The following is a 14070-nucleotide window of genomic DNA, read 5'->3' as shown; positions in this document are numbered from 1 at the left end:
TTTCAGCTGAATGCAGGCGAATAAGCTGTGGAATACAGAATAACTGCTGAGAGGACAGAAACTGGAGTATCGGATGGGACGGTGGGATTTACCTCTCTTTCTCACTCTTAAGTAAGGCAGACTTTACTATAGGTGATTGCTCTGTATAGAGGTCTGGTGATGAATGGCTCTTGTCCGCTCTCAGGTCCTTTGCCAGTTCTGTGGTTATTTATTCTGAGAGTTTAACAGCGTGACCTCAAACACACACACACACACACACACACACACACACACACACACACACACACACACACACACACACACACACACACACACACACACACACACACACACACACACACACACACACACACACACACACACACACACACACACACACACACACACACACACACACACACACACACACACACACACACACGCGGGCAAGTGAGTGCATTATATATATAATACACAGTGCTAAAAAGCGCATTGTTTCTGCTGGTTAAAGGTGTCTATTATTAGATATAAATCAGGACAAGGAGAGAGGCCACTTATAGGGACTTTTATTATGAAGGGGCTCAAACTCCCCACAGGGGTCTGCTGCCCATATGTGGGCCAGAGACTTTACTCTCTTCCAGTGAAATAAAGTTCTATCTATCTATCTATCTATCTATCTATCTATCTATCTATCTATCTATCTATCTATCTATCTATCTATCTATCTATCTATCTATCTATCTATCTATCTATCTATCTATCTATCTATCTATCTATCTATCTATCTGTCTGTCTGTCTGTCTGTCTGTCTGTCTGTCTGTCTGTCTGTCTGTCTGTCTGTCTGTCTGTCCCTCCAAATCATTGAATTCAGGTGTTCCAATCACTTCACATTTGTGAAAGAATGGGTCACTATATATATATATATATATATATATATATATATATATATATATATATATATATATACATGTTTTGTAATGCAAGTTGCAATTGTCAAATGTCCAATGTTTTACTTCTCAGTGAAGAGGTCCTCAAACCATCGGTGAAACAGCGACACTGTGTGTTCACAGGGGGGCATTACACCTACAATGAATAACTAATATTATTTGAAATCTATTGACAGTTGGCTTTATAGTTAACGTACTTATCATTTTATAAATATTGTTTTAACTAGTTATAAAAAACGAGTAAAGCTTCACTAAAACTGGTTTACTGCTGATAATAGTGACTCTGTAGCGGGCTGTCACCATGTACAGCGCGTGAACAAACACTTGTATTGACAACCAGTGACAGCTCTCCGTTCATTAGCAAACGGCTCGTGCGCGTTTAACGGCTGTGATGATCTGGTCAAATTAACAGTGTGTATTTCTATGGATGCGAATATATGAGGCATGTCTTAAGGTAAGACCATTAACTTATAACTTCGTTATAACTAAGTTAAAATTACGTTTATGTGGAGAATAATGAACGCCAATGAAACCTTCTTACCTTAAGCCGAAAATGTCCCGTTAAAGTAAAGGAGTAACGTTAACGTTAAGCATTACTGAAGTTTGTCTGTGGTAATTCATTCGCTATTTACAATTGACTTAGTTGCAGGTAAGTAAAAAGTGGGGTTTTATATATATGTGTGTGTGTGTGTGTGTGTGTGTGTGTGTGTGTGTGTGTGTGTGTGTGTGTGTGTGGTTTAAGGTACTTGTCTTGTATACTGGCAGTTGAGACATTTACGTTAAACGGTCGGTGTTTCAAAAGCTAGTAACGTTAACTTACGCCCTCGCCGCCTATCTAGGCAGCATTTTGTCAGTGTTTATGTCTGAGTGTTTGTGTAGTGTAAAACATATGACCAAGTGTGCCACAATGATTGTAATGTCTGCTATTTTTCCTGTATTAAATTGAGTAATATCTGATAACTTTGTATTTTCTTGCACACTTTATAAAGATATTTTATATTCAGCCCCATACGCAACAAACTGAGATGCTCTGTGTATTCTGACACCTTTCTATCAGAACCAGCATTAACTTCTTGAGCAATTTGAGCTCCAGTAGCTCGTCTGTTTGATCGGACCACACGGGCCAGCCTTCGCTACCCTTGTTCATCAATGAGCCTCGGCCGCCCATGACCCTGTGGCCGGTTCTCCACTGTTCCTCCATGACCCTGTGGCCGGTTCTCCACTGTTCCTTCATGACCCTGTCGCCGGTTCTCCACTGTTCCTTCATGACCCTGTCGCCGGTTCTCCACTGTTCCTTCATGACCCTGTCGCCGGTTCTCCACTGGTCCTTCATGACCCTGTCGCCGGTTCTCCACTGTTCCTTCATGACCCTGTGGCCGGTTCTCCACTGGTCCTTCATGACCCTGTCGCCGGTTCTCCACTGTTCCTTCATGACCCTGTGGCCGGTTCTCCACTGTTCCTCCATGACCCTGTGGCCGGTTCTCCACTGTTCCTTCATGACCCTGTGGCCGGTTCTCCACTGTTCCTTCATGACCCTGTGGCCGGTTCTCCACTGTTCCTTCATGACCCTGTGGCCGGTTCTCCACTGTTCCTTCATGACCCTGTGGCCGGTTCTCCACTGTTACTTCATGACCCTGTGGCCGGTTCTCCACTGTTACTTCATGACCCTGTGGCCGGTTCTCCACTGTTACTTCATGACCCTGTGGCCGGTTCTCCACTGTTACTTCATGACCCTGTGGCCGGTTCTCCACTGTTCCTTCATGACCCTGTGGCCGGTTCTCCACTGTTACTTCATGACCCTGTCGCCGGTTCTCCACTGTTCCTTCATGACCCTGTGGCCGGTTCTCCACTGTTCCTTCTTTGGAGCACTTTTGATAGAGACTGACCACTGCAGACCGGGAACACCCCACAAGAGCTGCAGTTTTGGAGATGCTCTGACCCAGTCGTCTAGCCGTCACAATTTGGCCCTTGTCAAACTCGCTCAAATCCTTACGCTTGCCCATTTTTCCTGCTTCTAACACATCAACTCTTAGGACAAAATGTTCACTTGCTGCCTAATATATCCCACCCACTAACAGGTGCCGTGATGAAGAGATAATCAGTGATGTTCACTTCACCTGTCAGTGGTCATAATCTTATACCTGATCGTGTTTTACTGTGTTTTTTTTACTGCATACTGTGAAACACATTGACCTTTTGCCTCAGAATGAAGCCAGTATGTTATCACGGTGTGTGCTTTAAAATATTTTAGTGTACTTGTTTTCCTCGTAGATGAATGCTAACTCAAGTCGTGATGTCGGACGCACTGGGAGGCCCACTAGACTGCAGCCCTTACCCACATCCCAGAATCCCCCTGACCCGTATGAGGTGCGTGTGTAAAGTGTCTCAATGTCTAAATGACAATCTCATCTAAGTGATTTGATCTTTTCTAGATGTTTTCCTGATTTGCTCTCTGTTCTCTTACAGATTTATCTCCGCAACAGTCAATACCCACCCATCCTGCAGAATCACCCCTGGATGCTGGCAGTTCCCTATAAGGAGATGTGGAGCAACAGAACTCCCAGCGAGTCCATTGGGAACAACTACCACCTGAGAGCCCAAAACCTGAAAATCCAACATCTGCATCGCAGACGTCACCTGCGTCAATGTCCTCCAACTGCACGTATCCTTAACAAACATCTTTCATGGACATTTATAATGTTACAAAAGATAACACTTTATTTTACAGTGTCCTTGTTACATATGTTACATGCACTTACCATAAACAGTAATTTATGCATAATTATATGCAACTAACCCTCAACCTAACCCTATAGCAAGTACATTTACTTAATATTACTCAGTACTTAAATATATAATTACACTGTAACAAATACACCTTAAAATAAAGTGTAACGATTTTTATTTCATATAAATGCACATTGAACTTCCTATTCATCAGAGAATCCTGGGGGAAAAAAGGTTTCCACAAAAATATTAAGCAGCAAAAATTGTTTTCAACATTGATAATAGTAAGATCCATTATTAATAATTGAAGAACACTAGTAATTGAGCAGCAAATCATCATATTAGCATGCTTTCTGAAGGATCATCATGTGACACTGGAGTAATGATGCTGAAAATTCAGCTTTGATCACAGGAATAAATTAAAATTTAAAATATACAGTATTAAAAATAATACAGTTTTTTTCAATTTTAATAATATGTTTCACATTATTACTGTATTTTTGATCGAATAAATTAACATAAGAAGCTTTTTAAAAAACATTAAATAATTATTCCTAACCTTTGACCAGTATTGAGCACGCTTGCACACACACACACACACACACACACACACACACACACACACACACACACACACACACACACACACACACACACACACACACACACACACACACACACACACACACACACACACACACACACACACACACACACACACACACACACACACTTTAAGTGAGTCCCATCTTAACTTCATGTTTAAGTCAGCAGTGCTGCTCGGGTTGTAAGAAGGAGGCGACAACCTGTAACCCAAACACAGAGGTAAAAGTTCTCTCACACACTTTAAAGCAGAGTTTTAGTGCATGTGTGTGTGTTTATTTTAATATTTACTGCAGGAACCATCTTTTTAACATTAACATACTTTCCTGTAGCTCAAACAATAGAGCATGGCGCTAGCAACGCCAAGGTCATGGGTTCGATTCCCAGGGAAAGCAAGAACTGACAGAACTGACAAAATGCAAAAATGTGTACCTTGAATGCAATGTAAGTCGCTTTGGATAAAAGCGTCTGCCAAATGCATAAATGTAAATGTAAATGTAACATACAAAATGCCCGTCATTCCTAGAAGTCGCCCTTTGACACCGGACCAGCAACTTGAAATCATTCGGCATCAAGAGACACAAAGTCAAAGGGACCAGAAGGAGCCAACAGAGAGAGATTTAGAGGTCAGTATTGGCAAACATACATCCAAGCAATATCGATGGTTTTATTCTACTGAACGATTCCGGTTCTTTAAAGGATTTGTTCACTTTAAAATGAAAATTACCCCATGATTTACTCACCCTCTAGCCAAGTGTGTATATGACTTTCTTCTTTCTGATGAACACAATCAGAGTTATATTAATAAATGTTTCCAAGCTTTATAATGGCAGTAAACGGGGCTCACGAGTTTGAAGCTTTAAAAGGTGCATCCATCCATCATAAACGTACTCCACTCGGCTCCAGGGGTTAATAAAGTACTTCTTAAGCGAATAGATGCATTTGTGTAAGACAAAATTATCCATATTTAAAATTTTATAAAGTAAAATATCTAGCTTCCGCCAGACCTCCTTCCGTATTCAATAACAAAAAAATTATGTGAGTTATCGTTTGGCAACGCTGACATGGATGAAATCCGTTCTGACAGCTCTAAAATAGAAATAATTATTAAAATCTTACCATAAACTTCTAAATACAGTTTAGAAGATGACATTTTGTTAATTTTGAACTAAAAAGTTACATAGTGTAGCTTTAATAATTCCATCACTGATTCTTTTAGCACTTTTTGAAGAAATTCAATATATATTTGAGGAAATGTTTAGTGCTGTCAATTGATTAAAACATTTTTTTTCTTCTTGCCCCTTCATAATAAAAGTCCCTATAAGTGGCCTCTCTCCTTGTCCTGATTTATATCTAATAATAGACACCTTTAACCAGCAGAAACAATGCGCTTTTTAGCACTGTGTATTATATATATAATGCACTCACTTGCCCGTGTGTGTGTGTGTGTGTGTGTGTGTTTTGAGCCAATCCTGAAGTCTCCTGGTTTGACGTCCAAGCAGGAACGGTTTCCTCCCTTCCCTCCGGCCAGAGAATCTGGCACACCCATGCAAACACTCGAGATCATTAACGTTACTTGTGAACGAGTGAACACTGGCAGTTTCTCAGTGTTTGGATGTACAAATGAAAACAGAAGTCTTTTTTCAGTTCCTTCTGATCTGTGATCATTGATTTCTTATTTGTAGCTAATTATTTATTATTCGTGCACACGCTGCGGCTTCTCTCTCTCCTGACAGAACGGTGTTTTCGTGTTTTCTATCTTGTGAGTCAGTGTTTTTGTACGTCCTCGTCGCGTCTATCGGTTCTCTTTAGAGATAAACCTCACACACGCCAAGGCTCGGACTGCACTGTCCGGTCGGCCTTCAACATCCCCGACCCCCAGTACTGCATCTGGCCCACAGCGGAGGCACCAAACGCGGCGCGAGATTAAGCAGAAGGGGGGTAAGCGTGAGGGTATCTGGGCTAGGCTAGCCAGCTATTCCCACAATAAACTGGATTACATTCGATTACTGCTGTTGTGTCTTTGTTTGCGCTGTGTACTCAATGCGCGTCACTGACGCTTTCCATATGATAGGAACATCTAAAAATAATGGTATTATCAACACTTACTCATAACTCGTTCATCTCGACAGCTGTAATGGTACTTTGCATGTGTTACAAAGTTGGTAATAATGATGAAGACGGACTCGGCGTGACTGGGACTCGTGTTTATTCAGAACTCTCAAATACAAACACAATAAACTCGCGCTGACTGACAGCGCTCTCATAACTCAGTAGTTACTATAAATTACTTTGTTAGCAATCGCTGAGCTCAGTCTCTGGTACATTAGTGATGTCCGGTTCGCGAACGATCTTTCTTTTGAACCGGTTCTTTTTAGTGAACCGAATCAGTTCACCAAATCGGACTGAATCGTTCTAAACGGTTCGCGTCTCCAGTCAGCGCTGATCCATAATTTACTAAAGTTACTAACTTTCTGACATGAGTGACAGTCCTTCCGACTAGAAATAGACTAATAACCTGAAGTATATGCTGTAACTAAAACAGTTCACTGAACTGAGACTGACAGAACCGATGTGAAGTGAACTCAGGTCCATCCGTCTCTCCGGCAGCAGCTCGTGCCTGCTCGTGCCTCGTAGACCTCGTTAAACCACGCCCCCTCCGCTCATATCAAATGCAAAGATGTCAGCCAATCACAACAGTGGGCGTTTTTACTGAAGTCTCACAGCAGACACGCCTCTTGTAACAGGGCCTTCAGCCACAGGGCAAACAGCAGTATAGAAAAAATGCCTTTTATTTCTAAATTATGATATTTTATGATGTAAAAATCATACTAACAATATAAGTACACCTCAGGAAACATTATAAAATAATAGAAAAATGCCATGCCATGGGACCTTTAAGAACTGGTTCTCTTGCATCCATCTATAAATGTATATTCTTTCTCTTCTCTTTCTCTCTCAGAGGTATATGTACTATATCACTGAGGGTATTCACGGCCGCAATTTGGCCCCCTACCCACCAGAGCAGATCACCGGTATCCTGAAGCTGGTACCCAGCTGTTTCCAAGGTGATGAGCGGAAGATGCAGAGGATGCGGAAGGATCTCCTGGAGGAGGTCCAGAGAGACTATGAATTCAGCCTCTGCAAGAGCATCGGTATGACACACAACACCATATATAGTAGATGATGTACAGTTCAGCAGGCATATTAATTACAGTAAGCAAGTACTATAAACCAAAAATAAAAAAATGTGCTGGTTTTCCTACAAAGCATGTAGAAGTCTGTAATTTTTATCATAGGATCTCTTCAACTGTGAGAGACGGAATCTAAAACAAAAATCCAGAAAATCACATTGTATGATTTTCAAATAATTAATTTGCATTTTATTGCATTCCGTCACTCACAGTTGAAGAGTACTACCTATGATAAAAATTACAGACTTCTACATGCTTTGTAAGTGGGCAAATACTTGTTCTCCCCATATATATATATATATATATAAATAAAATAATGGTGCACTGTCATTTTTTATACTATGGGGCTGTTGAATGCTTGAATCTGATTGGTTGGCGAACGTTCTAAGGTGTGCAATTATTTTCAGGGAAACGCACAGCTAAAGTAGTTCCAGGCAGGTCTTGACCACATTATAGTTTCAAATCACTTTGCCACTTACCTCTTCCTTACAGCCGACAACAGCAAAAGAACCAAAATCCACAACAACACTCACCAAGCAAATAAATATAGTAAACAAAACAAATAATTTCAATGTTTTGTGTCAAAATTACGTTTTATTATGTACAGGAAGCACATACTCTCTTTCTCCCGCTCTCTCTCCCAGCCACTCAAATGCACACGTACACACACTCGCACAGAACGCGCTGCTCTGATGATTTTATCAGGAAAATAGTTTACAGTTTTTCTCCATTGGTTTGGCTCATTTCTTGAAACAGAAATTACATTCTCAAAACAACATGGACAAATCTTCAAACCACTTGGCAATTGTTCACAACAGAATAGCATTTCTCATTCATTTCATCAAATTGCAAATGTCTAAGTACATGTCTCAATGTCTCAGTAAATCTTTGCAAATGATTATGTGCAGGTAGCCTACATTTAGCACTGTTTCCAAGTGAATAGATCTTGTTGATCTAAATTGATTGTTTGATTCTCAGTCTAATGGTCGTTCGCTCCAAAACGTATCAGCGTCATTTCATTGTATAAGTCATCACATGCACAATAGTCTGTTCAATTGTCAAAATTAGTCAAGAACATAATAACATGAATACCATATATGAATTCCTTGGAACATTTGATAAATGTATTACAGCAATTGACAGTCAGGTGAAACTAGAACTTGACTAATGAAGGAGGACTTTCACACATCTCAGATGACCAATCAAACAGTATGTTTAGTTACCTGACAGGTGCTGTCCATGACTGTGAAAGCTGCCAAACATATGTAAAGAGCTTGACCATGCAGGACCAGTACAATTTCTGAACATGGAGGCACCTGGCCAAGTAAATGAACAAGGGTAACTGCCTGCTCGAGGAAGAGGAAGAGGATGAGAGGGGGAGCCCGTGGAGGAAGAGGGGTAGAGAGGGGTAGAGAGGGGAAGGGGGGATGAGAGGGGTAGAGAGGGGTAGAGAGCGGAAGGGGACAGAGAGGGGAAGGGGGGATGAGAGGGGTAGAGGAGGGTAGAGAGGGGAAGGGGGGATGAGAGGGGTAGAGAGGGGTAGAGAGGGGAAGGGGGGATGAGAGGGGTAGAGAGGGGAAGGGGGGTAGAGAGGGGTAGAGAGGGGAAGGGGGGATGAGAGGGGTAGAGAGGGGTAGAGAGGGGAAGGGGGGATGAGAGGGGTAGAGAGGGGAAGGGGGGTAGAGAGGGGTAGAGAGCGGAAGGGGACAGAGAGGGGAAGGGGGGATGAGAGGGGTAGAGGAGGGTAGAGAGGGGAAGGGGACAGAGCGGGGAAGGGGGGATGAGAAGGGTAGAGAGGGGTAGAGAGCGGAAGGGGACAGAGAGGGGAAGGGGGGATGAGAGGGGTAGAGAGGGGTAGAGAGGGGAAGGGGGTAGAGAGGGGAAGGGGACAGAGAGGGGAAGGGGGGATGAGAGGGGTAGAGAGGGGTAGAGAGCGGAAGGGGACAGAGAGGGGAAGGGGGGATGAGAGGGGTAGAGAGGGGTAGAGAGGGGAAGGGGGTAGAGAGGGGAAGGGGGGATGAGAGGGGTAGAGAGGGGAAGGGGGTAGAGAGGGGAAGGGGGGATGAGAGGGGTAGAGAGGGGAAGAGGGGTAGAGAGGGGTAGAGAGGGGAAGAGGGGTAGAGAGGGGAAGGGGGGATGAGAGGGGTAGAGAGGGGAAGAGGGGTAGAGAGGGGTAGAGAGGGGAAGAGGGGTAGAGAGGGGTAGAGAGGGGAAGAGGGGTAGAGAGCGGAAGGGGGGATGAGAGGGGTAGAGAGGGGTAGAGAGGGGAAGAGGGGTAGAGAGGGGAAGGGGGGATGAGAGGGGTAGAGAGGGGTAGAGAGGGGAAGAGGGGTAGAGAGGGGAAGAGGGGTAGAGAGCGGAAGGGGGGATGAGAGGGGTAGAGAGGGGTAGAGAGGGGAAGAGGGGTAGAGAGGGGTAGAGAGGGGAAGGGGGGATGAGAGGGGTAGAGAGGGGAAGAGGGGTAGAGAGGGGAAGGGGGGATGAGAGGGGTAGAGAGGGGTAGAGAGGGGAAGAGGGGTAGAGAGGGGAAGGGGGGATGAGAGGGGTAGAGAGGGGTAGAGAGGGGTAGAGAGGGGTAGAGAGGGGTAGAGAGGGGAAGGGGGGATGAGAGGGGTAGAGAGGGGAAGAGGGGTAGAGAGGGGAAGGGGGTAGAGAGGGGTAGAGAGGGGAAGGGGGGATGAGAGGGGTAGAGAGGGGTAGAGAGGGGAAGAGGGGTAGAGAGGGGTAGAGAGCGGAAGGGGGTAGAGAGCGGAAGGGGGGATGAGAGGGGAAGGGGGGATGAGAGGGGTAGAGAGGGGTAGAGAGGGGAAGAGGGGTAGAGAGGGGAAGGGGGGATGAGAGGGGTAGAGAGGGGTAGAGAGGGGTAGAGAGGGGAAGAGGGGTAGAGAGGGGTAGAGAGGGGAAGGGGGGATGAGAGGGGTAGAGAGGGGTAGAGAGGGGAAGAGGGGTAGAGAGGGGAAGGGGGTAGAGAGGGGTAGAGAGGGGAAGGGGGGATGAGAGGGGTAGAGAGGGGTAGAGAGGGGAAGAGGGGTAGAGAGGGGTAGAGAGCGGAAGGGGGTAGAGAGCGGAAGGGGGGATGAGAGGGGAAGGGGGGATGAGAGGGGTAGAGAGGGGTAGAGAGGGGAAGGGGGGATGAGAGGGGAAGGGGGGATGAGAGGGGTAGAGAGGGGAAGAGGGGTAGAGAGGGGTAGAGAGCGGGAGGGGGTAGAGAGCGGAAGGGGGGATGAGAGGGGTAGAGAGGGGAAGGGGGTAGAGAGGGGAAGGGGGGATGAGAGGGGTAGAGAGGGGAAGGGGGTAGAGAGCGGAAGGGGGGATGAGAGCGGTAGAGAGCGGAAGGGGGTAGAGAGGGGAAGGGGGGATGAGAGGGGTAGAGAGGGGTAGAGAGCGGAAGGGGGGATGAGAGGGGTAGAGAGGGGAAGGGGGTAGAGAGCGGAAGGGGGGATGAGAGGGGTAGAGAGCGGAAGGGGGTAGAGAGGGGAAGGGGGATGAGAGGGGTAGAGAGGGGTAGAGAGGGGAAGGGGGTAGAGAGGGGTAGAGAGGGGAAGGGGGATGAGAGGGGTAGAGAGGGGTAGAGAGGGGAAGGGGGTAGAGAGGGGAAGGGGGATGAGAGGGGTAGAGAGGGGTAGAGAGGGGAAGGGGGATGAGAGGGGTAGAGAGGGGTAGAGAGGGGAAGGGGGTAGAGAGGGGAAGGGGGATGAGAGGGGTAGAGAGCGGAAGGGGGTAGAGAGGGGAAGAGAGGGGTAGAGAGGGGTAGAGAGGGGAAGGGGGTAGAGAGGGGAAGGGGGATGAGAGGGGTAGAGAGGGGTAGAGAGGGGAAGGGGGTAGAGAGGGGTAGAGAGGGGAAGGGGGTAGAGAGGGGAAGGGGGATGAGAGGGGTAGAGAGGGGAAGAGAGGGGTAGAGAGGGGTAGAGAGGGGTAGAGAGGGGAAGGGGGTAGAGAGGGGAAGGGGGATGAGAGGGGTAGAGAGGGGTAGAGAGGGGAAGGGGGTAGAGAGGGGTAGAGAGGGGAAGGGGGTAGAGAGGGGAAGGGGGATGAGAGGGGTAGAGAGGGGAAGGGGGTAGAGAGGGGAAGGGGGTAGAGAGGGGAAGGGGGTAGAGAGCGGAAGGGGGTAGAGAGGGGAAGGGGGATGAGAGGGGTAGAGAGGGGTAGAGAGGGGAAGGGGGTAGAGAGGGGAAGGGGGATGAGAGGGGTAGAGAGCGGAAGGGGGTAGAGAGGGGTAGAGAGGGGTAGAGAGGGGTAGAGAGGGGAAGGGGGTAGAGAGGGGAAGGGGGTAGAGAGGGGTAGAGAGCGGAAGGGGGTAGAGAGGGGAAGGGGGATGAGAGGGGTAGAGAGGGGAAGGGGGTAGAGAGGGGAAGGGGGATGAGAGGGGTAGAGAGGGGTAGAGAGGGGAAGGGGGTAGAGAGGGGAAGGGGGATGAGAGGGGTAGAGAGCGGAAGGGGGATGAGAGGGGTAGAGAGCGGAAGGGGGTAGAGAGGGGTAGAGAGCGGAAGGGGGTAGAGAGGGGAAGGGGGATGAGAGGGGTAGAGAGGGGTAGAGAGGGGAAGGGGGTAGAGAGGGGAAGGGGGATGAGAGGGGTAGAGAGCGGAAGGGGGTAGAGAGGGGTAGAGAGGGGTAGAGAGGGGTAGAGAGGGGAAGGGGGTAGAGAGGGGAAGGGGGATGAGAGGGGTAGAGAGGGGAAGGGGGTAGAGAGCGGAAGGGGGGATGAGAGCGGTAGAGAGCGGAAGGGGGATGAGAGGGGTAGAGAGGGGAAGGGGGTAGAGAGGGGAAGGGGGATGAGAGCGGTAGAGAGGGGTAGAGAGGGGAAGGGGGGATGAGAGGGGTAGAGAGGGGAAGGGGGTAGAGAGCGGAAGGGGGGATGAGAGCGGTAGAGAGCGGAAGGGGGATGAGAGCGGTAGAGAGGGGAAGGGGGATGAGAGCGGTAGAGAGGGGTAGAGAGGGGAAGGGGGGATGAGAGGGGTAGAGAGGGGAAGGGGGTAGAGAGCGGAAGGGGGGATGAGAGCGGTAGAGAGCGGAAGGGGGTAGAGAGGGGAAGGGGGATGAGAGCGGTAGAGAGTGGTAGAGAGGGGAAGGGGGGATGAGAGGGGTAGAGAGGGGAAGGGGGTAGAGAGCGGAAGGGGGGATGAGAGCGGTAGAGAGCGGAAGGGGGATGAGAGCGGTAGAGAGGGGAAGGGGGTAGAGAGGGGAAGGGGGATGAGAGCGGTAGAGAGGGGAAGGGGGTAGAGAGGGGTAGAGAGGGGAAGGGGGTAGAGAGCGGAAGGGGGGATGAGAGCGGTAGAGAGCGGAAGGGGGATGAGAGGGGTAGAGAGGGGAAGGGGGTAGAGAGGGGAAGGGGGATGAGAGCGGTAGAGAGGGGTAGAGAGGGGAAGGGGGGATGAGAGGGGTAGAGAGGGGAAGGGGGTAGAGAGGGGTAGAGAGGGGAAGGGGGTAGAGAGCGGAAGGGGGGATGAGAGCGGTAGAGAGCGGAAGGGGGATGAGAGGGGTAGAGAGGGGAAGGGGGTAGAGAGGGGAAGGGGGATGAGAGCGGTAGAGAGGGGTAGAGAGGGGAAGGGGGGATGAGAGCGGTAGAGAGGGGAAGGGGGTAGAGAGCGGAAGGGGGGATGAGAGCGGTAGAGAGGGGAAGGGGGTAGAGAGCGGAAGGGGGGATGAGAGCGGTAGAGAGCGGAAGGGGGATGAGAGCGGTAGAGAGCGGAAGGGGGATGAGAGCGGTAGAGAGGGGAAGGGGGTAGAGAGCGGAAGGGGGATGAGAGCGGTAGAGAGGGGAAGGGGGTAGAGAGCGGAAGGGGGGATGAGAGCGGTAGAGAGCGGAAGGGGGATGAGAGCGGTAGAGAGCGGAAGGGGGATGAGAGCGGTAGAGAGGGGAAGGGGGTAGAGAGGGGAAGGGGGATGAGAGCGGTAGAGAGGGGAAGGGGGTAGAGAGGGGAAGGGGGATGAGAGCGGTAGAGAGGGGAAGGGGGTAGAGAGGGGAAGGGGGATGAGAGGGGTAGAGAGGGGAAGGGGGTAGAGAGCGGAAGGGGGATGAGAGCGGTAGAGAGGGGAAGGGGGTAGAGAGCGGAAGGGGGGATGAGAGCGGTAGAGAGCGGAAGGGGGATGAGAGCGGTAGAGAGCGGAAGGGGGATGAGAGCGGTAGAGAGGGGAAGGGGGTAGAGAGGGGAAGGGGGATGAGAGCGGTAGAGAGGGGAAGGGGGTAGAGAGGGGAAGGGGGATGAGAGCGGTAGAGAGGGGAAGGGGGTAGAGAGGGGAAGGGGGATGAGAGCGGTAGAGAGGGGAAGGGGGTAGAGAGCGGAAGGGGGATGAGAGCGGTAGAGAGCGGAAGGGGGATGAGAGCGGTAGAGAGGGGAAGGGGGTAGAGAGGGGAAGGGGGATGAGAGCGGTAGAGAGGGGAAGGGGGTAGAGAGCGGAAGGGGGATGAGAGCGGTAGAGAGCGGAAGGGGGATGAGAGCGGTAGAGAGCGGAAGGGGGATGAGAGCGGTAGAGAGGGGAAGGGGGTAGAGAGCGGAAGGGGGATGAGAGCGGTAGAGAGGGGTAGAGAGCGGAAGGGGGGATGAGAGGGGTAGAGAGGGGAAGGGGGTAGAGAGCGGAAGGGGGGATGAGAGCGGTAGAGAGCGGTAGAGAGGGGTAGA

General features: G+C 49.2%; 1 protein-coding gene across 1 annotated transcript in view; it reads left to right on the top strand.

The window, feature by feature from the left end:
* Nucleotides 1–1249: 1249 nt before the first annotated feature.
* Nucleotides 1250–14070, top strand: part of dnah3 (dynein axonemal heavy chain 3) — a 61686-nt gene continuing 48865 nt past the window's right edge. The window contains exons 1-5 of the mRNA XM_079806841.1: nt 1250–1380; nt 3198–3293; nt 3393–3625; nt 4783–4882; nt 7219–7411. Of these exons, the coding sequence (XP_079662967.1) occupies nt 1354–1380; nt 3198–3293; nt 3393–3625; nt 4783–4882; nt 7219–7411 (649 nt within the window). The 5' untranslated portion in view covers nt 1250–1353. The remainder of the gene's footprint in view (nt 1381–3197; nt 3294–3392; nt 3626–4782; nt 4883–7218; nt 7412–14070) is intronic.

The sequence above is a fragment of the Gobio gobio genome, assembly GCF_949357685.1.
Source record: "Gobio gobio genome assembly, chromosome: 23".
In the NCBI taxonomy this organism is placed as follows: domain Eukaryota; kingdom Metazoa; phylum Chordata; class Actinopteri; order Cypriniformes; family Gobionidae; genus Gobio; species Gobio gobio.
The sequence above is the reverse complement of the archived record's forward strand: the minus strand, read 5'-3'. Positions and strand labels throughout refer to the sequence as shown.